Raw genomic sequence first — 26,831 nt, 5'->3', positions numbered from 1 at the left:
GATATGCCTAGGCAGGGTGATAGCCATACCTCTTCTTCTTTCTCTAAAGAGATATGGAGAAGGGGGATGTGCGGATGTGAGAGAGAGGGACTAGAAGGGAGGGAGGAGGGGAAGCTGTAATCAAGATGTTAATTAATTAATTAATTAATTACTTTTTTAAAAAGTCAAGTCACTTCTCCTATGAGATCAGAAAAGACCTCTGCTTGCTCTAATCCAGCTTGTCCTTTCAAGAGAGACCAAACCCTCCACACTCTGAAAGTAATTTTACCATTTTTTTTAAAAAACAGATTTTTCCATACCTCAGTTTCACTTATCTTGCTATGAAGCTCAGGCTGACACAATTTTTTCTTCTTTTACTCAGTTTCTAAGATATATAAAAATTCAAAGGCTCCTAGATTCGTTTGATCAAGATGAGCGTCCCACACTGTCCTCCCTGTTTAAAGAAGACTATAGTAACAAAAAGTCAAACAGGCATTTTTTTTTCAGATTTATTTATTTAATTTTTTACCCTAATTAACTTAACAGAACCCCAGACTCATATCTATGTATATGATTTTTATGTATATGAGTACATTGTAGCTGTACAGATGGTTGGTTGTGAGCCTTCATGTGGTTGTCGGGAATTGTATTTAGGACCTCTGCTCGCTCCGGTCAGCCCCATTCACTCAGGTCAACCCTGCTCACTCAGTCCCTGCTCGCTCTGGCCCAAAGATTTATTTATTATTATAAAATGTACACTGTAGCTGTCTTCTGACACACCAGAAGAGGGCATCAGATCTCATTATGGGTGGTTGGGAACCACCATGTGGTTGCTGGGATTTGAACTCAGGACCTTTGGAAGAGCAGTGAGTGCTCTTGCCCTTTGAGCCATCTCACCAGCCGGAGAGGCAATTCTTTTCATGCTAGTTATAAAAGCCCTGGATTCAGTCCTCATCTCTCAGTTTCTCATTTCCCAAACATGGCTACCAAAAGGTGTCTTGGCCAAACCAGGTATAAAATCATGTACATAAAATTTTAGGAAAGGGGGTACATATTTCAAAATCACTCATATTTTACTTTATAATATGTAATATACTAGTTATCTAGTTTATATTAATATATATTACATAACTATATATTATAGTTAGAACATTATCTCCCACTAGTAATTGAAAATGAATGAATGAGTGATATGATGGATGAATGAATAGATAAGTTAGATGATAGGCTAGCAAAGAAAACCTCAGAAAAGAGACAAGCTCAGAATGTGCAGGAATGCACACTTCGTAAAACACTTGAGGCCACTGACACAATAAATGACTTCCATTGTCTGTCTTTAGAAGAACAAAACTTTATGAAAATGTGGGCACTGATAAGATAATTTTTGCAACACTAAAAGAAAAAAAAAAGAAAAAGTAAAACTGCTGCCAGTGGAGTCTGACAGTCACTGAATTATGTATGCATCTTAGTTTCAGAGATCCTGAAATACAGATTTTTATAAAGCATGTCTTCAAAGGAAGGAAACATAGAAGTAGAGATGGCTAAATCATGAGAGCAGCTATAGATCTAACCAAGGGAGATCAGAGTCTAGAATATACAAGGAATTCAAACACTGTCAGTAAAACGCAAATAAACTAATTGGAGATTTTATTTTACCCCAATCAGAATAGCTAAGACTAAGAAAACAAAAGACAGCAAAGCTGGGGAGGCTGTGGAGAACAGACAATCCTCACACGCTGCTGGCTGGTGTGCAGGTTGGTGTCTCACTGTGGGAACCGGTATGATGACAGTTCCTCAGAAATGTAGAACTAAATCTACCCTGTGACCCTGTGTGCTTATCCAAAGGACTCTGTTTCTTACTACAGAGACATAAGCTGGGTTAGTTATGTTTTTGGCAACTTGACAAAAGCTGGAGTCATCTGGAAAAAATGAACATCAACTGGGGAAAGATTCGCCTGTTGGGCATTTCATTATGAGAGTGCCCAGCCAATAGTGGGTAGGGTCACCTTGCATTTAAAAAAAAAAAAAATGAGCAAGTCACGAGGAGCTACTCCTTAAGCACCATGCTTTTATGGCCTCTGTTCAGTTCCTGCCTCCAGGTTCCGGTCTTGAGTTCCTTCCTTGGCATCCCTAGATGATGGACTGTGATAGAGGTGTAAGCCAATTAAACCTTTTCTTCCCCAAGTTGTTTATGGTCATGGTATTTACCATAGCAGTAGACACCAAATAAATAAGACACATGCTCATCATGTTCATAGATCCTCTGTTCACAATAGTTAGGACATGGAATCAGGCAAGATGTCCACCAGCAGATGAACGAATAACAAAAATGCAGTACCAATGAATAATGGAATTGTATTCGGCTACAAAGAAAGGAGAAAATTTCAGGATGGGACTGGAAAACTTTATTCTGTGTGAGGTAATCAAGTCTCAGAAAGACAACTAACTGCGATATATCCTAACTCATATGTGGATTTTAGTATTAAATATTTAGATTTGTGTATTTAATTTGGAATACCTGTAGAAAACTAGAAATCCAGAAAAGTAGAAAGGGACCTGTAGCCAATTGGTTAATCCAATTTGGCTTCTGGTGGGCTGCGCATGCTGCACCTGCCCAAGCGCTCTGGATTCATGAATGAAGGACAGACACACATACTAATTTTGAGATGCCTTGACTAGTTCAATGGCTGCGCACTTCTAAACCTCCCTGGCTAGCAAACACTCCCCTCTGGTATTCCTGAGTTAATATCTTTTAAAATCTATTTTTCATGTCTGCTACCCAGACACAAGTGGGGGAGTGGCCCCTAGGGCCACTTTTCTGGATTCTTACATGCCATCAGTCCTTTGTCCCGCTCCATCTCCCTCCCCAGACATTGGATATACAGAAATTCTTTATTACCAATGGAAGTCAGCTGGGGCCAGGGACCCTCGGGTTTGGAAGGGTGGCTTTTGGAAGCGGAAATAAGACAAAGCATTAGAACCAATTCCCAACAGGAACCATTGGTCCAAAGTGAGAAGAAAGATTTTAAGGAAGGTGGGGATAGTAGAACACAGGTGGAGAGGGAAAAAGGAATAATGAGAAGGAGTTTAGGGAGAAATAACAAACTAAAGATTTTTGAAAATGCTATATAAAAACCTATTGTATAAGCTTCTTAAATGATGATATATAGATAAAAAGATAATGGATAGATATAGGTGATAGATGATTGATAGATGATATATCAATAGATAGATAGATAGATAGATAGATAGATAGATAGATAGATAGATTGATTGATTGAGGGAAGATAATAGATAGGTGGTGATAGATAGATAGATAGATAGATAGATAGATAGATAGATAGATAGATAGATGATAGATAGATAGATAGATGATAGATGATTGATAAATAGATAGAAATGATAGATGGTAGATTGGTAGATAGATGATTGATAGATGGATTGATAGATGATATATATATGTATATATAGAAAGAGAGATGATAAATATATAATGGTTGATAGATGGTAGATGATTGATAGATAGATAGATAGATAGATAGATAGATAGATAGATAGATAGATGATAGATAGATAGATAGATAGATAGATAGATAGATAGATAGATAGATGGATGATAGGTGGGTTTAATTGGAGTTAGCCTACATAAATTGTGCTCATCCCTGAAGTCATAGATCACCAAATTAAAGGCCCAGTGCCAGATGTTGGATACCTTCCCTCAGGTTGGTGGTCAGCGGTGTCTCAGAGATCTCCAAAACAATATAAGACATTGCCATAGCTCTTGCTTACCCACTAAAAGTTGATGGTAAGACCCTGTTGTGGAAGACACTACATATACTGGTATAATAGGGAAGTTTCTTCCCTTCTAAGTAGTTTTCATACCGCCAAATGTGCTGTATGGGCTGCTAGGGAGAAACATCAATGTCTTTCCTAGCCACAAATCCTGTGAACTGCAACAGTGGCTTGAATGTTATAGAGGTAACAACCCAATTTATGTGTCGCTACCATCTCTGACCAGCAGAAAAGAAGCAACGAAACCGATTCCCTTCTCAAAGCAGTTTATTCAGGAACTTAACAATGTGCAGGAAAAAGTTGCTCCGACCTGTCTTGGCCATCCCCCTTTATACCCTCTAGTCCACTCCCCATCACCCCAGTCCACATAGGCACAGTCCACATAGGCTCAGGACTACATTCGTCACATCATCCGATCTTACGTCGTGGTGCATCTGCACAATGCAGCTCAAGGTACGTGGCTATCTTGAGGGATATGAGGAAGTCAGGTCTAGTCATAAGACTTGGCAGCAGTCCTGGGCGCCATCTTGGGCCCGCGGCCACACCCGCTCCTCACATTTATGATTGGATTTAAGGCCCACTCCACAAAAGGACGTACATGCCCAATCAGATACACATCTTTTTCAGATAAAAATCTGACCAAGAAGCCATGAAGCTCATGAGCCCCAGGGTACACCTACTACTGTTATTTTTCTAAGTAGGCATAGTATCAAACTGCCTTCTTTCTAAGTTGGCATTTCTCCACCTATACTTTAGTTCAGCTCTAAGATCTCATCTGAGAAATTTCTTTGTGCAGTAAGTAGTTTCTAAGACAGAAACACCTAACTGGTCAAAGTTTAGATAGTAGGTGACTGAAAATGTACCAGCCCCAAATGGGACATCTATACCACAGTCCCTACCCAAGGCTCAGAGACCATCATAGAAGAGGGTGGTAGAAGATAGGAAGAGCCAGAGGTTTGGGAGGATTGAAGTAAAAACTGTCTTCTGGACATAAGACCACTGTGCTCAAACTCAAAGCAGCTGCAGTACCCTACACAATATCAATCCAATCAAAATTCTAGCATGGAGTGAAAATGAGTTCATGAGCCACATCTCTAATTGAGAGATGATTATAGACACTGGCTTTATTCTGGGGAAGGGAGAGTTGGTTTTCTTTTAGGGTGATATGGCTAGTGGGTCAATAATGCTGCAACGGATGGTCCCACATCCAGAAGTATATGGACAGAACAAATTGGAGTCAATGAGTTATTAAATTATTAAAAAAAAGAAGACATGATGTAGGGGTAGAGATATGGGGAGAGACCTGGGAAGAGTTAGGGGGTATAGTTGGAGTGAGTATGACCAAAATATATTGTATAAAATTCTCAAAGAATTAATTTTTTAAAATCTTCCAGAATTCACTATAGAAAAAAAAGACACAAAATTGTACTTTGGAAGCAAGTATGTAAGTGCTCCCAAATGTGACTACAGTCAAGCAGGGCAGTAAAGAAATAGAAAGAAACGTACAACCAGAAGCCTGGAAATGTCACAGGTGTCTGCAGCTTCTACTCAGAACCATGAATGAGCAGTGACATGACAGGGAAGATAGTACCGGATCCTAGTGTCCTATGGAAGGAAGATTGTGCCCAGTGTCTCAGAAGTACAGGGTACTGCTGAAAGCTGTCCATCTCATTATTTATTGAGACATTTAGGAACACATACACACACTCACACACACTCAAACATTTTTAAGAGGCTCCTGGTCCTGGCTCAATGATTTAAACTTGAGAGTGATCATCGTGACACATGTCATTCAATCTTTAGCCTACTGGGTCTACTTGTTACTTTGTGGTGACAAGTTTTCCAAGTCCCAAAAATTATCACTAACACCAATAGTGATATAAAACAAGGGTATATTTTATATAAATGTAACTTAGTACATTTGGTGAAAAGACCATTTCTTGTGATTGATGTATTCACGGAATTCCAAAGGCAAATCACTGAAGATCCAGGCTTCCTGCAGGAGCAAGAGATTAACCACACGGAAATCAAAGAATGGCTAAGGGAAACACGGAGTTCACATGTGGAGAAAATATTAAAAGCATCTCACTTCAGGCAATAGGCTCAGGCAATGCATTTGTGAAGCTGGTTCTAACATTCATTAAGCGTTATGAAAAAGAACAGTACAGACCCAGGGGCACGGGATATTAGGCTGCCGGTAGCAAAATGAAAGCCAATAATAAAAGAATCCGAAACAGAGAACAGGGACTGTTCATCAGCACCGGCAAGCCAGCGATGCCCTGGATCCAGTCAGTGTCAGCACATGGGTGCGAATGAACACAAGTGAGCCCTGCGAAAAACTGGGAGGAGAAAAGATAGCGGAGCAGCTACCTGGAAAGGATGCAGAATTCCAAAGAGCACTCAATGGACACGGCTCAAAAGCATCTGCACTTAAATAAAAAAAAAAAAAAAAAAGAGTCCTTTTGTCCCACTACAGTTCAGAGTCCCTTGCTGCCCATTCCTTTAAAGACCCTTTAGACTTCAAAGTGTCACGCTTAGCTAGAAAATGTGGGATGTTAAATTGTTTCTGCTGGTCACCAGAGCCTGTTCCCTCAAAGGTGCCTTCCGTCCGTACTACGTTCCTTGCTGATGAACAACACATCTTCAGAGGTCATCTTAAATGACAGCTTCTAGTGACTCTCATCTCCCGCCAGCTTCCCTAGAGAACTTACCTCTCCCCTTCAGCACTGTACTGCATACAACACTGAGTCCCTTGTCTACAGTTACGTGTAGACATGCCTGCTTTCCTTTGTAGAGTTGCAGACATCTCTTTTTCTCTCTCATCGTCAAGCCTTTGGTCTCACACAATAGGTTCCACAATAAGCTGAAGAAAGAAAAGGGTCTAACTAAACAGAGGGCTAACGAATCTTTTTGAAGGGGTTTCCTACAGCTTGAATACGTTTTGTTGAGGGCGTTGGTGTCAACAGAAGTGATCCTGAAGGAACAGAACAAAGCCAGTGTTGGCACTGGACTGTTTGACTAAATCCTGAAAATGCCTTAGACAAAAACAATGCTCAAGACAATGCTCAAGAAACATATAATGTAATATACATAGTATGTATGTTATACTATACATGGGATTACCTTCTTGAGTTCTTTCTCAGCAAATTTATAACTGGTGAACTGAAAAGCTACTGAATCTTCATGTTGATTTTATGTCCTGGTACTCTGCTAACTTTGTGAGTTGAAATGGTCTCTTGGTTTTTCCATGTATATAATCAGAGATCCAGGGAGAACCTGGCTGTTCGCTTTCCTACTTGTATGACTTTCTATTTCATCTCTGGCTCTCGGCTACTTGCTGTAGCTACAATTTCTAGTTCTGCAGGCTGAGGAGGAGCAGAGGGACTGGACATCCTTATTGTGCTCCTGGTCTCAGAGGAAATATCACTCACAGCGCACCACCGTCAACTTTATTTCCATCAACATACCAATGATATTTGTTCATGGAATTGGAAAGAAAAATCTAAGTTTATATAAAAGCACAAAATACACACACTAGTCAAAGCAATTGAGCAAAACAATAGAAACATCATATAGACTTATGGGATGGACTAGAGGACCCTGGAATAAGCGTATATATCTGCAGCCCACTGAGTCTCGTCAAAGGCATCGATAGCATACATTGGAGAAAGAGCAGTCTCTTCAAAGATGGTGGGAGGTAACCTTGGATATCTGCATGTAGATGACTGTAACTTGATCCTCATATCTCACCCTTCACAAAAATCAAGCCAGGGAAGGGGACCAGGAGGGGAAAGGTGGAGTAAGAGAAGGTAGTAGGGGGTTGAATAGGAGCAAACTATATTATACACATGTGTGAAATGTCATAATGAGCCACATTGTTTTTTATGATTGATACACACTAATTTAAAATCTTGAAGTTGATCAAAGATCCTAAAGTAAAATCCAAAACTACTAAAGAAAACATGTCCAGATACCATGATATCTAGATACTGTACATCATTAAACACAAGTGACAGTTTCCTGTGTAGGTCTCCAGACCCACAAGAAACTGAAGTAAGAATTGACAAAGGTGAACACATCAAGTTAAAAAGCTTCCAAACATCAAGAGAAACAGTCAACAGAACAAATAATGCACACCACAGTGTGAGACACCGTGGCATAATTTATCTGGCAGATGGTTAATAACCAGCATATATAAAGAACTTTTTAAAATGGCAAAAATGAATAATTATAAAAATGCTCAAGTGATTAAATACTTCCCAAAAGGAGAAATTCACACGACCAGTCAGGAATTGAAAAGGTGTTCAATATTACTACCCAAGAAGGAAATGAAAATCAAAGCTACAATAAGATTCTATATTTCCCCAGTTACAGTGGCTACTATGTAACAAATAAAAATGGCAAATGCTGGTGACCAGGATGTGGAGGAAAAAAAAAAAAAAAAAAACCAAAACATCTCCACACTAACTGGTGAGAATGTAAATCTATTCAGCTACCCTGGAAAATACCCTTCCTGGGTATCCATCCAAAGGACATCAAGACATCATGTAAGAAACAAACAGCCATGTTTGTAGCATCACTGATGATGAAAGTAGAGGCACAGAATCAGCTTAGATGCCTCAACAGATGCACAAATTGCTTTTGCTGTTGTTCTTGTTTGTTTGTTTGTTTTTAGAGGAAAGAGTGAAGAAAGAAAGATGGAAGAAAAGAAAGAAGAAAGGAAGACAGAGAGACAGAGAAACCTGAAATTAGAAGGATTGAGGGAGGAAAGACTGGAGCGAGAGGAACAGCAGTGACATAATGATACACAGTGCGAACACACACAGACCTCGCACAGGGAAGCCGAATGATGTGCACAATTAATTCTAACAAAAATAAACTTATTGAGGGAGAGAGGAAGGGAAGGAGATGGAGAAAGAAAACTAATTCTCCTTTTGTGAGGTTTGCTCAGACCAAGGCCACATCCCCTGCCTGTGCAGCAAGGTTTACTGTGGTCAAGGGGGAAGTCCTGTGGATGTTCAAGGAAAACACTACAGCTCAAGCCTTTGTGAGCGGGTGTCTCTCTGAACCTCTTTTCTCAATGGCTGGCCACTTTGACTAGAGTATTCAGTTTCAATCCACGTCAAACCGTTTGTGGCATGGGCCCCACAGTTCCTCATTTCGGTGACCCCTTCACTCTGAGCAACTTCTTGATACCTTCTTGGTTCTGGGAAACATGGGGGGTTTGTAACCTCCAAATACTATTAACTCACTTAACCAAAGCTTGGAGAGTTTGTGCTTTACACAGTGTCACTTGCCCAACTGCTCACTAGCAGCTTACACACGGAAACCCAAATTCTCTGTTCCAACCAATATGGCTGCTACAAATCCCACTCTTTCTGAAAGACCATGAGTAACAGAGCAGTAGTTACCCCAGTCTCTCCACAATCCCACAATCCTCCTCTGCACTGCATACCTGCACCACAGAGGAGACCAAGGCTTCCTTCCCCCAGCTCTTCTGAGACAGAGCCTCTTACTATCCCTTCTATTACGATATCAACTGTACATGAACTTGCCTCTCATCTTAGAGCTCAGCTATGCTTTCCGAACTGTTTGTTATATGTTAGCACTGGAAACTCCAAGAGAATTACTTGGAGAACTATGCTTTGCCTCGGATGGCCATCTGCATACTTACGATAACACGCCTGACTTAGAGATGACAACAGTGATTTTGTCTGAGTCCTATAACAAGGCATCATAATGAAGATGGCAAGCCCTGCTACCTCCAGACTGCAGAGAAAAGAGCTCAGGCAAAGGGCTGGCTTGGACACAGTATCCTACCTCAGACTTTCTCTGCTCAAACTGAACATGCAGGAAAAAACTTTTCATTTTAAAACCCAGTAATCAGACAATTCTTCCAAATTATTTGCTGCTGAACTTAGGTGATTATTCTTTTCTCCCATTTTTTTATAGATGATTTAGTGGACGCACTCCGGTTACTATAAAGATGGATGCTTTTTTAGGGCATCACCATCTTCACACAATTAATGAGCTATGGAAATACACTGGACAAATCACTACTCATCCCCATATGATACAATAATTATTAACATTAGGAAGAACTCTACTATGCTTGGAAATTCACCCTTGTTGGATGCACTGTGGCTTCTGACAAGTCAAATAAGCTAAATTAGACACTTCCTGGGGCCTTAATACATCACCAAGTACAAACTCTGAAAAAGCAAAGTGAGGGACTTTCCGAAATTAGAGCCATCATCTGCAGGCAGTAATTCTTTCTCACGATACCTGGCATCGTGCTTAGGAATGCAGACAGAAATCAGACAGTTATGGAAATAAAATGCTGAGTTGTGGTGACTCCAGCGGGCTTGGTCATCTTCTGTTTCTTACTTACATGGTTTTCTAAGCACCAAAACTCTTCTGTAATATTTATTTATTTTATGTGTATGAAAGTTTTGCCTACGTGTACTTATGTGCACCACATGCAGAGTTCAGAGGATGAGATCAGATTCCCTGGACCCGGAGCCACCATGTGGGGACCAGGAACCAAACCCGAGGTCTTGTGCAAGAGCAGCAAGGGCTCTTAGCCACTGTGCCATCTTTCCAGCCCAACCCAAAAACCCTTTCAAAGGTCAGCCAGCCACACAGGAAGACGAGGCATGAGGATCACTTGAGTCCAGGAGCTTGAGACCAGCCTTGGGCCAGATAGTGAGGCACTGTCTTTAGCATCAATGGTCATTCAAGCAGAAACGCAGATTTAATTTTCTTAAATTAAGCAAATTACTAAGCAAGAAGTCTGATATCATGTGTTTTGCTTCCTGTGTGATTTTCGTCATTACGACATCATGTGACGTAGTTTCCAGCCACATGATTCTAATTTTTAAAAATCTCTCCCGACAGTTTGACTCTGAGCGTTTACTAACTGCTAAGTCTAACACACCCGACCTTAAAATACAGGTGCACAGATGCCAGTGCCTATGGCTCCAGACATACTAGAACCATGAGATCTTAGAGAGTCAGGAAGTGCATTATCCTCTATAACTATTTTCAGCAGCCAAGCCTTGCTGTCTTGGTAAATTAACACTGAGTCTTTCCTTGCCAGGCCTCTTCAAAGGTCACAAGTCCCTCATGGAAATAGTGAGTAAAAGACCTCTCCATTCCCATGCTGTCCACAGCAATCAAAACAAAGGGACTTCAATAACAGATGCCAATTACAGCTTACTTATTTCCATGAAAACAACCCTTAGGCCTCTTTTAAAATAATAATAATAATGATAATAATAATAATAAAGCTTTATTTGTTTTGCTAAACACAGAGCAATAGCACATACCACTCCAGAAGACCTTCCTGTTAGGACTGGTGGAGGAAGGGCTGGCAGCAGTCTGTTGCTTGTGATGTATAGATGAGAGAGCCTCCCTTCTGCTCCTCAGAAAAAGTTCTGAATGCTGTCCATCTTCTCACTGGGACAGCAGAAGCAGGAGGCGTGCTGTGGACGAAAGAGACCTAACCAAACCCCTGAGTTACTTTTAGGTTTTGTTTTGTTTTAGATTCTCTAGAATATGGTGACATTTTCTTTCTTTCTTTCTTTTTTTATTAGATATTTTCTTTATTTACATTTCAAATGTTATCCCCTTTCCTGGTTTCCCCTCCAAAAATCCCCTATCCTCTACCCCCCTCCCGCTGCTCACCAACCCACCCATTCCTGCTTCCCTGTCCTACATTCCCCTACACTGGGGCATCCAGCATTCTCAGGATCAAGGGCCTCTTCTCTCATTGATGCCAACAAGGCCATCCTCTGCTACATATACAGCTGGAGCCATGGGTCCTTCCACGTGTACTCTTTGGTTGGTAGTTTAGTGCCTGGGAACTCTGGGGGTCTAGTTGGTTGATATTGTTGCTTCTCCTATGGGGCTGCAAGCTCCTTCAGCTCCTTCAGTTCCTTTGGTCCTTTCTCTAGCTCCTTCATTGGGGACCTTGTGCTCAGTCCAATGGTTGGCTGAGAGCATCCACCTCTGTATTTGTCAGGTACTGTAGTCTTCTTATACTAAAAGGATAAACAGGCTGAGAAAGAAATTAGAGAAACAACACCCTTCACAATAGTCATCAACAATATAAAATACCTTGGTATGACTCTAACCAAAGAAGGGAAAGATCTGTACAATAAGAACTTCAAGTCTCTGAAGAAAGAAATTGAAACAGATCTCAGAAGATGGAAAGATCTCCCATGCTCATGGATTGGCAGGATTAATATAGTAAAAACAGCCATCTTGCCAATCTACAAATTCAATGCAATCCCCATCAAAATTCCAACTCAATTCTTTATAGAGTTAAAAAGTGCAATTTGCAAATTCATCTAGAATAACAACAACAACAACAAAACAAAACCCAGGATAGCAAAAACTATACTCAACAATAAAAGAACTGCTGGGGGAATCACCATCCCTGACCTCAAGCTATACTACAGAGCAATTGTGATCAAAACTGTATGGCACTGGTACAGTGACAGGAAGGTAGATCAATGGAATAGAACTGAAGACCCAGAAATGACCCACACACCTACAGTCACTTGATCTTTGACAAAGGAGCCAAAACCATCCAGTGGGGAAAAGACAGCATTTTCAGCAAATAGTACAGGTTCAACTGGCAGTTAGCATATAGAAGAATGTGAATTGATCCATTCTTATCCCCTCGTACAAAGTTCAAGTCCACGTGGATCAAGGAACTCTACAAAAAACTAGATACACTGAAACTAATAGAAAAGAAAGTGGAGGACTCGAGACTCGAGCCCCGGGCTACCTTGCCAGCAGAGTCTTGCCCAACACCCGCAAGGGTCCACACGGGACTCCCCACGGGACCCTAAGACCTCTGGTGAGTGGACCACAGTGCCTGCCCCAATCCAATCGCGCGGAACTTGAGACTGCGGTACATAGGGAAGCAGGCTACCCGGGCCTGATCTGGGGCACAAGTCCCTTCCGCTCGACTCGAGACTCGAGCCCCGGGCTACCTTGCCAGCAGAGTCTTGCCCAACACCCGCAAGGGTCCACACGGGACTCCCCACGGGACCCTAAGACCTCTGGTGAGTGGAACACAGTGCCTACCCCAATCCAATCGCGTGGAACTTGAGACTGCGGTACATAGGGAAGCAGGCTACCCGGGCTTGATCTGGGGCACAAACCCCTTCCACTCCACTCGAGCCCCGGCTACCTTGCCAGCTGAGTCGCCTGACACCCGCAAGGGCCCACACAGGATTCCACACGTGATCCTAAGACCTCTAGTGAGTGGAACACAACTTCTGCCAGGAGTCTGGTTCGAACACCAGATATCTGGGTACCTGCCTTGCAAGAAGAGAGCTTGCCTGCAGAGAATACTCTGCCCACTGAAACTAAGGAGAGTGCTACCCTCCAGGTCTGCTCATAGAGGCTAACAGAGTCACCTGAAGAACAAGCTCTTAACAGTGACAACTAAAACAGCTAGCTTCAGAGATTACCAGATGGCGAAAGGCAAACGTAAGAATCCTACTAACAGAAATCAAGACCACTCACCATCATCAGAACGCAGCACTCCCACCCCACCTAGTCCTGGGCACCCCAACACAACCGAAAATCTAGACCCAGATTTAAAAACATTTCTCATGATGATGATAGAGGACATCAAGAAGGACTTTCATAAGTCACTTAAAGATTTACAGGAGAGCACTGCTAAAGAGTTACAGGCTCTTAAAGAAAAGCAGGAAAACACAGCCAAACAGGTGATGGAAATGAACAAAACCATACTAGAACTAAAAGGGGAAGTAGACACAATAAAGAAAACCCAAAGCGAGGCAACGCTGGAGATAGAAACCCTAGGAAAGAGATCTGGAACCATAGATGCGAGCATCAGCAACAGAATACAAGAAATGGAAGAGAGAATCTCAGGTGCAGAAGATTCCATAGAGAACATCGACACAACAGTCAAAGAAAATACAAAATGCAAAAGGATCCTAACTCAAAACATCCAGGTAATCCAGGACACAATGAGAAGACCAAACCTACGGATAATAGGAATTGATGAGAATGAAGATTTTCAACTTAAAGGGCCAGCTAATATCTTCAACAAAATAATAGAAGAAAACTTCCCAAACATAAAAAAAGAGATGCCCATGATCATACAAGAAGCATACAGAACTCCAAATAGACTGGACCAGAAAAGAAATTCCTCCCGACACATAATAATCAGAACAACAAATGCACTAAATAAAGATAGAATATTAAAAGCAGTAAGGGAGAAAGGTCAAGTAACATATAAAGGAAGGCCTATCAGAATTACACCAGACTTTTCACCAGAGACTATGAAAGCCAGAAGAGCCTGGACAGATATTATACAGACACTAAGAGAACACAAATGCCAGCCCAGGCTACTATACCCGGCCAAACTCTCAATTACCATAGATGGAGAAACCAAAGTATTCCACGACAAAACCAAGTTCACACAATACCTTTCCACGAATCCAGCCCTTCAAAGGATAATAACAGAAAAGAAGCAATACAAGGACGGAAATAACGCCCTAGAACAACCAAGAAAGTAATCATTCAACAAACCAAAAAGAAGACAGCCACAAGAACAGAATGCCAACTCTAACAACAAAAATAAAAGGGAGCAACAATTACTTTTCCTTAATATCTCTTAATATCAATGGACTCAATTCCCCAATAAAAAGACATAGACTAACAGACTGGCTACACAAACAGGACCCAACATTCTGCTGCTTACAGGAAACCCATCTCAGGGAAAAAGACAGACACTACCTCAGAGTGAAAGGCTGGAAAACAATTTTCCAAGCAAATGGACTGAAGAAACAAGCTGGAGTAGCCATTTTAATATCGGATAAAATCGACTTCCAACCCAAAGTTATCAAAAAAGACAAGGAGGGACACTTCATACTCATCAAAGGTAAAATCCTCCAAGAGGAACTCTCAATTCTGAATATCTACGCACCAAATGCAAGGGCAGCCACATTCATTAGAGACACTTTAGTAAAGCTCAAAGCATACATTGCACCTCACACAATAATAGTGGGAGACTTCAACACACCACTTTCTTCAAAGGACAGATCATGGAAACAGAAACTAAACAGGGACACAGTGAAACTAACAGAAGTTATGAAACAAATGGACCTGACAGATATCTACAGAACATTTTATCCTAAAACAAAAGGATATACCTTCTTCTCAGCACCTCACGGGACCTTCTCCAAAATTGACCATATAATTGGTCACAAAACAGGCCTCAATAGATACAAAAATATTGAAATTGTCCCATGTATCCTATCAGACCACCATGGCCTAAGACTGATCTTCAATAACAACATAAATAATGGAAAGCCAACATTCACGTGGAAACTGAATAACACTCTTCTCAATGATATCTTGGTCAAGGAAGGAATAAAGAAAGAAATTAAAGACTTTTTAGAGTTTAATGAAAATGAAGCCACAACGTACCCAAACCTATGGGACACAATGAAAGCATTTCTAAGAGGGAAACTCATAGCGCTGAGTGCCTCCAAGAAGAAACGGGAGACAGCACATACTAGCAGCTTGACAACACATCTAAAAGCCCTAGAAAAAAAGGAAGCAAATTCACCCAAGAGGAGTAGACGGCAGGAAATAATCAAACTCAGGGGTGAAATCAACCAAGTGGAAACAAGAAGAACTATTCAAAGAATTAACCAAACGAGGAGTTGGTTCTTTGAGAAAATCAACAAGATAGATAATAAACCCTTAGCTAGACTCACTAAAGGGCACAGGGACAAAATCCTAATTAACAAAATCAGAAATGAAAAGGGAGACATAACAACAGATCCTGAAGAAATCCAAAACACCATCAGATCCTTCTACAAAAGGCTATACTCAACAAAACTGGAAAACCTGGACGAAATGGACAAATTTCTGGACAGATACCAGGTACCAAAGTTGAATCAGGATCAAGTTGACCATCTAAACAGTCCCATATCACCTAAAGAAATAGAAGCAGTTATTAATAGTCTCCCAACCAAAAAAAGCCCAGGACCAGATGGGTTTAGTGCAGAGTTCTATCAGACCTTCAAAGAAGATCTAATTCCAATTCTGCACAAACTATTTCACAAAATAGAAGTAGAAGGTACTCTACCCAACTCATTTTATGAAGCCACTATTACTCTGATACCTAAACCACAGAAAGATCCAACAAAGATAGAGAACTTCAGACCAATTTCTCTTATGAATATCGATGCAAAAATCCTCAATAAAATTCTCGCTAACCGAATCCAAGAACACATTAAAGCAATCATCCATCCTGACCAAGTAGGTTTTATTCCAGGGATGCAGGGATGGTTTAATATACGAAAATCCATCAATGTAATCCATTATATAAACAAACTCAAAGACAAAAACCACATGATCATCTCGTTAGATGCAGAAAAAGCATTTGACAAGATCCAACACCCATTCATGATAAAAGTTTTGGAAAGATCAGGAATTCAAGGCCCATACCTAAACATGATAAAAGCAATCTACAGCAAACCAGTAGCCAACATCAAAGTAAATGGAGAGAAGCTGGAAGCAATCCCACTAAAATCAGGGACTAGACAAGGCTGCCCACTTTCTCCCTACCTTTTCAACATAGTACTTGAAGTATTAGCCAGAGCAATTCGACAACAAAAGGAGATCAAGGGGATACAAATTGGAAAAGAGGAAGTCAAAATATCACTTTTTGCAGATGATATGATAGTATATATAAGTGACCCTAAAAATTCTACCAGAGAACTCCTAAACCTGATAAACAGCTTCGGTGAAGTAGCTGGATATAAAATAAACTCAAACAAGTCAATGGCCTTTCTCTATACAAAGAATAAACAGGCTGAGAAAGAAATTAGGGAAACAACACCCTTCTCAATAGTCACAAATAATATAAAATATCTTGGCGTGACTCTAACTAAGGAGGTGAAAGATCTGTATGATAAAAACTTCAAATCTCTGAAGAAAGAAATTAAAGAAGATCTCAGAAGATGGAAAGATCTCCCATGCTCATGGATTGGCAGGATCAACATTGTAAAAATGGCTATCTTGCCAAAAGCAATCTACAGATTCAATGCAATCCCCATCAAAATTCCAACTCAATTCTTCAACGAATTGGAAGGAGCAATTTGCAAATTTGTCTGGAATAACAAAAAACCTAGGATAGCAAAAAGTCATCTCAAGGATAAAAGAACTTCTGGCGGAATCACCATGCCAGACCTAAAGCTTTACTACAGAGCAATTGTGATAAAAACTGCATGGTACTGGTATAGAGACAGACAAGTAGACCAATGGAATAGAATTGAAGATCCAGAAATGAACCCACACACCTATGGTCACTTGATCTTCGACAAGGGAGCTAAAACCATCCAGTGGAAGAAAGACAGCATTTTCAACAATTGGTGCTGGCACAACTGGTTGTTATCGTGTAGAAGAATGCGAATCGATCCATACTTATCTCCTTGTACTAAGGTCAAATCTAAGTGGATCAAGGAACTTCACATAAAACCAGAGACACTGAAACTTATAGAGGAGAAAGTGGGGAAAAGCCTTGAAGATATGGGCACAGGGGAAAAATTCCTGAACAGAACAGCAATGGCTTGTGCTGTAAGATCGAGAATCGACAAATGGGACCTAATGAAACTCCAAAGTTTCTGCAAGGCAAAAGACACCGTCAATAAGACAAAAAGACCACCAACAGATTGGGAAAGGATCTTTACCTATCCTAAATCAGATAGGGGACTAATATCCAACATATATAAAGAACTCAAGAAGGTGGACTTCAGAAAATCAAATAACCCCATTAAAAAATGGGGCTCAGAACTGAACAAAGAATTCTCACCTGAGGAATACCGAATGGCAGAGAAGCACTTGAAAAAATGTTCAACATCCTTAATCATCAGGGAAATGCAAATCAAAACAACCCTGAGATTCCACCTCACACCAGTCAGAATGGCTAAGATCAAAAATTCAGGTGACAGCAGATGCTGGCGAGGATGTGGAGAAAGAGGAACACTCCTCCATTGTTGGTGGGAGTGCAGGCTTGTACAACCACTCTGGAAATCAGTCTGGCGGTTCCTCAGAAAACTGGACATAGTACTACCGGATGATCCAGCAATACCTCTCCTGGGCATATATCCAGAAGATGCCCCAACAGGTAAGAAGGACACATGCTCCACTATGTTCATAGCAGCCTTATTTATAATAGCCAGAAGCTGGAAAGAACCTAGATGCCCCTCAACAGAGGAATGGATACAGAAAATGTGGTACATCTACACAATGGAGTACTACTCAGCTATTAAAAAGAATGAATTTATGAAATTCCTAGCCAAATGGATGGACCTGGAGGGCATCATCCTGAGTGAGGTAACACATTCACAAAGAAACTCACACAATATGTATTCACTGATAAGTGGATATTAGCCCCAAACCTAGGATACCCAAGATATAAGATATAATTTGCTAAACACATGAAACTCAAGGAGAATGAAGACTGAAGTGTGGACACTATGCCCCTCCTTAGATTTGGGAACAAAACACCCATGGAAGGAGTTACAGAGACGGAGTTTGGAGCTGAGATGAAAGGATGGACCATGTAGAGACTGCCATAGCCAGGGATCCACCCCATAATCAGCATCCAAACGCTGACACCATTGCATACACTAGCAAGATTTTATTGAAAGGACGCAGATGTAGCTGTCTCTTGTGAGACTATGCCGGGGCCCAGCAAACACAGAAGTGGATGCTCACAGTCAGCTAATGGATGGATCATAGGGCTCCCAATGGAGGAGCTAGAGAAAGTAGCAAAGGAGCTAAAGGGATCTGCAACCCTATAGGTGGAACAACATTATGAGCTAACCAGTACCCCGGAGCTCTTGACTCTAGCTGCATATATATCAAAAGATGGCCTAGTCGGCCATCACTGGAAAGAGAGGCCCATTGGACTTGCAAACTTTATATGCCCCAGTACAGGGGAATACCAGGGCCAAAAAGGGGGAGTGGGTGGGCAGGGGAGTGGGGGTGGGTGGATATGGGGGACTTTTGGTATAGCATTGGAAATGTAAATGAGTTAAATACCTAATAAAAAATGGAAAAAAAAAAAAAAAAAAAGAAAGTGGAGAAGAGCCTTGAGCACATGGTCACAGGGGTAATTTCCTGAACAGAACACCAGTAGCTTATCCTTTAAGATCAAGAATTGACAAGTGGGACTTCATAAAATTTCAAAGCTTCTGTAAGGCAGAGGACACTGTCAATAGGACAAAATGGCAACCAACAGATTGGGAAAAGATCTTTACCGACATTTTCTACAACAAAACAAACATGCACTAAACAACTAACGCAGCATCCCACAGGGTTATTAACACCTTCCCACTCTCAGTTTCTCTCCCTGAATTGGACGGTAGATTGCCTAACGGTGAGTTAGGCAAACCCTGAAACATTAAAGTCCTGAGTATTCCTCATTCTGCTGAACTTATAAACGTGCCTGCTGCCTACTGAAGACAGCACCGATGCTCTTCAAACCTCAAATCATCCTGCTTTAGCTTCCTTAGGTGAGGTGATGGGCCTCCCTTTCCCCCCCACGCTGCTTTCCATCATGATGGTTCTACCACAGCAACAGAAAGCTCGGCAGGACAGCATTTCGTGAGGAAACACTGTCTAGGGTCTGTAGAGAGTTTCAACCATGAAAAGTCAAAGCTCAATCATCTAATCAAAGCCTGGCCTGATAAACTGAATACACACTTCGGGTAGGGTGGACAGGCAACAGCCTGCAAATATTTCAAAGACCCAATGACAGAAATGCTAAGGAGGGGTAGATGTAGAGAAGTGGAGACGAAATCACAAGAGACAGGAATGTAAATTGGTGCTACTGGTGGCAACCGTTTCTATCGGCCCCAAAGGAGACTAAAGGAACTCCTACATGATACAGCTAGAGCACTGCAACACAGGATTGTGAGTCAGCGAACTACCCAGATACTAGCACATCCCATGTGTACTGCCGTTTTACTCACAGTAGGTAAGATACAGACGGGACTAGACGTCTTTCAACATATAAATGTATAAAGAAAATGCGGCATGTATACATACAATGGAATTTTATTGAACTGTAAAGAAAAACAAAATTATAGCTTTCAAAGGAAAACAGTTGAAACTGTGACTATTATGTCAAGTGAAAGAGGGAAGACTGAAAGATAAAAAATGTGTTTTCTCACACATACATGGGTAGGTGTGTGTGTGTGTATGCACGCGTATGTGTAAAACATGCAAGTAGAAATGAAAGCAATCCAAACAGGGGTTAGGGAACAAGAGAAAGTGATGTTAAGTATGAAGTCATGAAAGCCATGAAAGTCATGAAAGCAGAGGGCAATTTAGGAGGAGGAAGGGAGCAAGAGAGGGAAGCAGTATTGAGGAGGAGTGAGGAAAGGAGATCAAAGAAGAGTGATTTGCATGTACAAACAAGCCACACAACCAGCACATTTCGGTTCACACTGTCAAAAAGTAAATAAGATTAAGAAATAAAAGCAAAATTTGTTGATCGGGTTGGGGGGCGGGGAGAAGGGACGAACTACAGTGTTCATAAGGGAGCACTGTGTTCCACAACATGACGTAAAATATTCACATGGAATAGAAAGGCAGGGGGATCGCATACTCAAGACTAGCCTTGGCTACACAGCAAGATAATGTCTCAAACAAATACACACACACAACATGTTAACTAAAGAATCTAGCCATGTATTAAATGTATACTATGATGTGTTGTGACTTGCGTTTGCACCACTCTCCACTCGATTCAATGCTGGATTCACTACTAGGATATGCCCCATGTGCAAGAGAAAGAAAGTTCACGGGGCTGGAGAGATGGCTTAGAGAAGGCCTTTTGCTTCACAGACTTGAGGGGCTGGGTTTAAATCCCACCACCCATATGAAAAGCTATGCCTGTTTGCAACCTCAGTGCTGGGGCGTAGGGCAGAGACAGGAGGATGCCAAGGGCTTGCTGGCTACCAGCTTTTGTCCAGGTCCAGTAAGACACATTGTCTCAAAAGAACAAGGTGGAGGGCAATGGAGAAAACAACTCAAGGTTTCCTATGGCCTCCACGACGATGCACACCTGCCAGTACCAGTGGGCATATTCTACCACACTTGCATATACATGAAAAGGTAATTTAAAAAAAAAATAAACCTTAATTTACTATGATAAAAAGTAATACACAAATACTCTAAAAGTTTTTTAGTATCCTAAAAGTTTTCCCTTTAAAATCAAGAATAGTGACAGGTGTTATCTCTGTTCAGCAATATACAGGGGCTGGGGAGTTGGGGTGGGACTTAAACATATCATTTCAATTACTGCAGTAAAAATTACACCTCAAGTTATTTATTATGAATGCATATACATATACATACATACCATATAATAGTTTCTTGTGTCTGAAAATCCAACTTAGTTCAGTCCTTTTGGCTCTTGAGTTTCTCAAAGAATGCAATTCAGCTAGGGCCAATCACCTCAAAATGGACTAAGGTAGGCCTTAAAAGCTATTGCCAGGCCTCTTATTTCCACTGGCTGTTGACTGAATGAAAAAGAGAAGAAAGGAAGGGAGGGAGGAAGGGAGGGAGGGAAGGAGGGAGGGAGGGAGGGAGGGAGGGAGGAAGGACGGAAGGACAAGACTGTTCATAGGTATGGCTGGGGAGAAGGTTTACTGTAGATAAAAGGGAGAGCATAGCCGGTGGCAGGGACATCTGGGAGAGTCCAGACTAAGCAGGACCCTGAGGCTAGGGTCATGTGAGCAAGGGCATATGAGGAGGGGGAAAGGAGAGAGCCAGACCAAGAGGCCAGGAGGGTAAAGGGTGGACCAAACAAAAGGCCCGTAGACAAAATGGCTGGGTTATATAGGGAAGGGCAGCCCAACCCCCCTCTGGAAAAGTTTAGAGTAGGGTGTGCCAACCATATCCTGTAACAGGTAGGAACTGAGGGATGTTGGAAGAGCTGGCCAGGTCTGCTTTGGTATGTTAACTAGGTTCCTCAGCCATTTGTCTGAGTTTGCGTCCTAAAACTGACAAGATGAAGCAGCTCTCCCATGCTGAGCCTCTCCTTATCCCACATTCAAGGAAAAGAGACAACATAAGCATTAGCTATCAAGCATGGCTGGAGAAAAGGCTTAACAGGGACAGGCGGGATGCTGCCAGACCTCTCAACCTGAGTTTTTCAATCCCCATGACCCACTGACTCCTGCAAGCTGCCCTCTAACTGACAGCCCTCCCGCACACACACCACACACACCACACACACCACACACACACACACACACAAATGTAATTGTTTTCAAAATTAAGAATCAGAAAACAGAGACTACTGAGAATAGCTCAAATACAAAAAAGAAAACCAAAAACTGATTATTTGCTAATCTGTAGGAAATGTAGAAAAGCAAACAAAGATGTCACACTAACTATTTAGAATTAATGAGAAAGTATAGCAAGGTCACAAACAGTCAGTAAGAAAACCCAGGTTTATAATCCATACAAACAGAAGCAAAAGAGCTTCCAGACACTTAGAATAAAAAATATATTGATACTAACATTTTTCAAAGTATTAAATACTTAGAAACAAATAATATGTAAATTTAAAAAAGTAAAGATTATCATCTACCAAAAATTAATGGTGGGTTCATGACTGGAAGGCTTGCTAACAGTGTCTTTGTTCACTTCTCTGTTACAGTGGTAAACACCATGACCCAAAACAACATGGGGAAGAAAGGGTTTCCTTACATGTCCTGGAAACACCATGAGAGGGACTGAGGGGACATCAGGGCAGGAACTGACACAGACCACAGAGGTATGCTGCTCACTGGCTTCCTCTCTGTGGCCTACTTAATTTGCTTTCTTAGACAGCCACCTGCTGGAGAGTGGAACGAACTACAGTGGGCTGGGCCCTCCCACATCAATCAGTCAATCAATCAATCAAGAAAATGCCCCAGAGACACACCCACAATACAATTTGGGGAGGCAAATCCTCAACTGAGGTTCCTGCTTTCTGGGTGAATAAAGATTATGTCAAGCTGTCAAAAACTAAGTGGCACAATTGTAAAATATAGCAGTAATCACCAAAGTGATTCAATACGCTCAAAGAGGTTCAATACACTCTAAATCATAGAATGTACGTGTATATAAATGAGAAGTAGTTAAAATTTTATAAAAATGTAAAGTCTAAGACTCCATAAACTGTACAGCTATATTAAAATCAGAGTGAAACTGTAATCAGAGAGACACCAGTATTCGCCTACACACCAAGGACTCAAACCCAACAAGGCCAGCTTTGGTGAAACCACTGAGTCAAAAAGCACACACCGATGGCGCACCTGCTAGCTGGCAGAACCACGTTGGACACTGCTGCTATGTAACATCACTGCTATACTTGACTTACAGTGTTTATACATACGAATGTCTCAAGAAGCAAGCATGAAACAGAAAGCAGTCACACAAACATCCACGCACACGCACACACACACACTCACTTCCAAATACAGCAGACAAAAGAGCTCTCCATCACAGAGCGGGACTGAGCACGACTATACTTGCTTCAACAAAATGTCCAGTCTAAGAATACTCAGTCTAAAAGTCACATTACATATCTGGAACAGGAATACTTATAAATTTTTAAATGGGCAAAATCTCTGTCAGCGATAGAAAGTACTCTGCCACAGGGGCAGATCTCCAATGCAAGAGCATACAAATCAACTCAGGGTAATTCATCTCAGAGATGTTTCAGATGTGCCACTATTTTAAAGAAGAAACAATGAAGTGAGAAGAGAGAAGAGGAGGAAGAATAGAATAGAGGAAGAAAGAAAAAGGGAGAGGCAGGGAAAAACACAGAGTCAGACAGGCAGACAGACAGACATGGGGGGACACATTTTCCTGAAGCCAATACAAAAGCCAAAAATAAACCTCACTTCCTTCATGATACACACACAGAGTGATGTGAAAACATTGGCAAAGCCATCTGAGGAGACTCCCTAACTTATCCAAATAAATAGCAAAGAAGAAAAACACAAGGCATAGTATATATATATATATATATATATATATATAAACAACTCAGTATTTATTTACATTCCATGTACTTTCAAAACAATGAAGAAGCTGAGAAAATATATTCATAAAGGACGTAATTCATCTCACTCAACCCCTTTATACTTTTCATAAAACAGACTGAATTCAGGTTTGCAGGTCTAAGGGAACCAAAGACTTCATCCAGCTCAACCTGCCGCCTTTAGCGGAGACCCGGATTGCGGGCCCGGGGGCAGATGCACACCATTCCACATCCAGCCACGCGCAGACCCAGCCCGGCATACGGGTAATCAAAGAGCGACAGGCAAATCTGCAATACAAGACACGGCAATCACAGTGCAAAACAGTTGGACTTTTCACACTAACCAAACAAACAAGAAATTAAAAAATAAAAACAAACAAACAAACAACAACCAGTGGGACTTACACAGGAGAAATCAGAATATGCACTGGGTCAGGGCTACCACAGTAACAGCACACACAGGATTGTTCTCATTCAAGTATGTACAGTATTCCTAGGCTTGGTTTTCACAGACGCACACGAGAGCAGGGGGCACACACAAGGACTTTACACACCGTGGAAAACAACAAACAGAAGGAAGGGAACGAATGTTTTACCTTTAGATTTTGTAACCTACCCAAGCCTGTTCACACCACCCCTACCCACGAGACTCACAGTCACCCACTCATTTACATCTCTACAAACAGCATCGAGATTTATCAGAATACTGACAAGGGCTCAGCACGAGGAGTCGGGCGATCGGCTGGATGCTCCGAGACTCCATATTGCAGTAGTTTACACCAGCCTTCCAGAACCTCTGCTGACTCAAACTGTCTCTGCCGCAGAGGTCTCTCAAGCTCCATCACTGCATCACATCCGGAAACTTCTAGTTCTCTGAAACGGCTGGAAGGGCTTCCTCAGTGCCCACATGAACAGCTGCGGCTTGGCCTTGGGTTTTTCAGGAAAGAGAAGTGCTTCGCTCTCTGGGGTAGGAAATCGTTCCTGGTAGACCTCAGGGTAAGATTTCTGAAACTGAATATGAGTCCACTATGAGTCCAAAGAAAAAAAGACACCAAAAAAACACAAAAATTACAGCCAAATTGAAGGAGTTCCTGGTCCCTGCTTTCCTTTGCTTTGGCTAAACTGTTTGATGCTGATGCCTGTAGCACTACCTCATCTTTCCTGCGACCCAGTCTTCAGATGAAGTTTTCCTTGTAAGGAAACCTCTCAAAACACTCCCCTATCAACTATCACTATCCCTCACTGTGAACAGCAGCCACAAGTAAGTCTGAGTTAAAATAACTTTTGTTCTACACAAGGTCTGGCCCAGCTCTGCCTTACCATCTCTCTCCTTCTCCAACACACACCGGCTACCTTCTACCCCGTGAAGAGAAGAGAGAATGCACTGGAGGGATTACCCCCACGGACGATGGAAAGGAAGGGAATGTATTCTTCCACTGATTTTTCACCACTCAACTCTCCTCCAACATTAACAGAAGAAAAATGAGAGAAACCAGAGCCCTGGTGATCAGGGAATGATCCGACATATGCCCTGTCGGGAATCCAGCTGTCCAGGGAACTACAGACCAAGAGTGTTGAGGTCTGCTCTCAGGAGGCAGAGACGGGAGGATGGCTAGGGAAAGGCTGGCCTGCACTGCGGAGTGAAAACTAAACACCACCCATCAGAGTAAGACTTGACTTTAAGGATGGGAAAGTCCTCCTGGTGCCATGGTTCAAATATTTGATTCCAATGACTTTGGGAGGTTTTGAAAACTGGGAGGAGCTCCCAGAGAGCCTGGCTAGAGGAGGTCAATCACTGGAAAAGCAGGTCCCTGCAGGTACATGACCTCTCTGTATAATCTTGCTGCCAGGCACTCAACTGCTCCAGCATCCCTCACCTGCTACAACCAGCAGCCCCCTGATACCAGAGCCAACGAACTCTCCTCCAGCCCGTATGGTGCTTCTATCAGGCTTCCCGTCACGCTGACAAAAGCTAAGGGGTGCAGTGCACCTTTCTAAATGAAAGCTGTTCTCTAAAACCCTTGGCTTGTTGCCTCACTCAGGAGGGACTGAGTTTGGCTGACTGGCATACTTAGTGAGGTCTGAGACAAGAAACTACGCTGACATTGCCCATCTAAAGACAAATTTCTGCAAGGTAGAAGAGCTTTTGCAAACGCCTAACACCAAGGTGCGGGAGAGAATGGACTCTAACAGCTGTTGTGACCTCTACATATGTGAAACTGCACATGCACACATGAGCACACACACTAAATATTTTCCTTCCAGTCAGTTTCTGAAGTTTAGCTGATTCATATCATGCCATCAGCAAAACAAATGACAACTATCAGAACCAAACTCTACAAAAGAAATGCTCAGTAATGTAAAAAACGATACAACTGGGAAAGCGATGTAGCTAAACTCCTGGGACGCAGAACCGAAATCAGAAACTCATGCCTAAGAGATTTACATGAAGCCAGAAAAACGGAGAGCTAATGGAAGGAACAACTTGAGAAGAGGGCAGGGAGGCGCCTTCAGAAGAACAGCCTGCTCACCTGCTTCAGCTTCTTCTTCTTCTCCTTGCTGGAGAGTTTGTCGTCGGCTATGACTTCTTCCAACAAGGCTGCCAGGGGCTCCTGGGAGCCATACGCCCTTTGGTACTCAAACTCCTCGGGACTAATTTGACGGCAAAACGAAGGTGCAGACAGAGTGATATCCATATCAGCTCCTGGGTATTTTATCTGAGACAAAGCACGGAATTAGATTAAGTCAAAACCAGCATGACTCCTGGCAGGAGTGGAATATTTCCTTCAGTTTGCTTGGGGGAAGCCATACTGGAAAGAAGTGTTTCGCACTTTTAAAAGAATAATATTTAAAGTCACAGTTTTAAATTTAAAATGAGATTATTTTACTTTTCTGAACTTGAGACCCATTCTAACAAAAAAACAAAAAAACATCAACAATAACAACAACAGGG

At 41.8% G+C, this 26,831-nt stretch overlaps 1 protein-coding gene and 1 long non-coding RNA gene across 5 annotated transcripts in view; both read right to left on the bottom strand.

Moving 5' to 3' along the window:
- Nucleotides 1-4,023: 4,023 nt before the first annotated feature.
- Nucleotides 4,024-11,363, bottom strand: Gm41056. Its single transcript, XR_873943.2, has 2 exons — nucleotides 11,100-11,363; nucleotides 4,024-6,634 (listed from the first exon to the last, which is right to left on the bottom strand). It is a non-coding gene; the product is annotated as a predicted gene, 41056 (long non-coding RNA).
- Nucleotides 11,364-23,863: 12,500 nt separating this feature from the next.
- Depdc1b (DEP domain containing 1B) overlaps nucleotides 23,864-26,831 on the bottom strand; it is a 73,553-nt gene continuing 70,585 nt past the window's right edge. For 3 of the 4 annotated variants that reach the window (XM_006517612.4, XM_006517613.4, XM_006517614.4), the window contains 2 exons: nucleotides 26,410-26,595; nucleotides 23,864-24,889 (listed from right to left, as the gene is read on the bottom strand). In XM_006517612.4, coding sequence (XP_006517675.1) covers nucleotides 24,728-24,889; nucleotides 26,410-26,595 — 348 coding nt within the window. In that variant the 3' untranslated portion in view covers nucleotides 23,864-24,727. The remainder of the gene's footprint in view (nucleotides 24,890-26,409; nucleotides 26,596-26,831) is intronic. The other variant, NM_178683.4, reaches the window with a different exon arrangement.

This window comes from Mus musculus, chromosome 13 (genome assembly GCF_000001635.26).
Source record: "Mus musculus strain C57BL/6J chromosome 13, GRCm38.p6 C57BL/6J".
Classification (NCBI taxonomy): Eukaryota; Metazoa; Chordata; class Mammalia; order Rodentia; family Muridae; genus Mus; species Mus musculus.
Note: the sequence above shows the minus strand (reverse complement) of the source record. Positions and strands in the feature narration are given on the sequence as shown.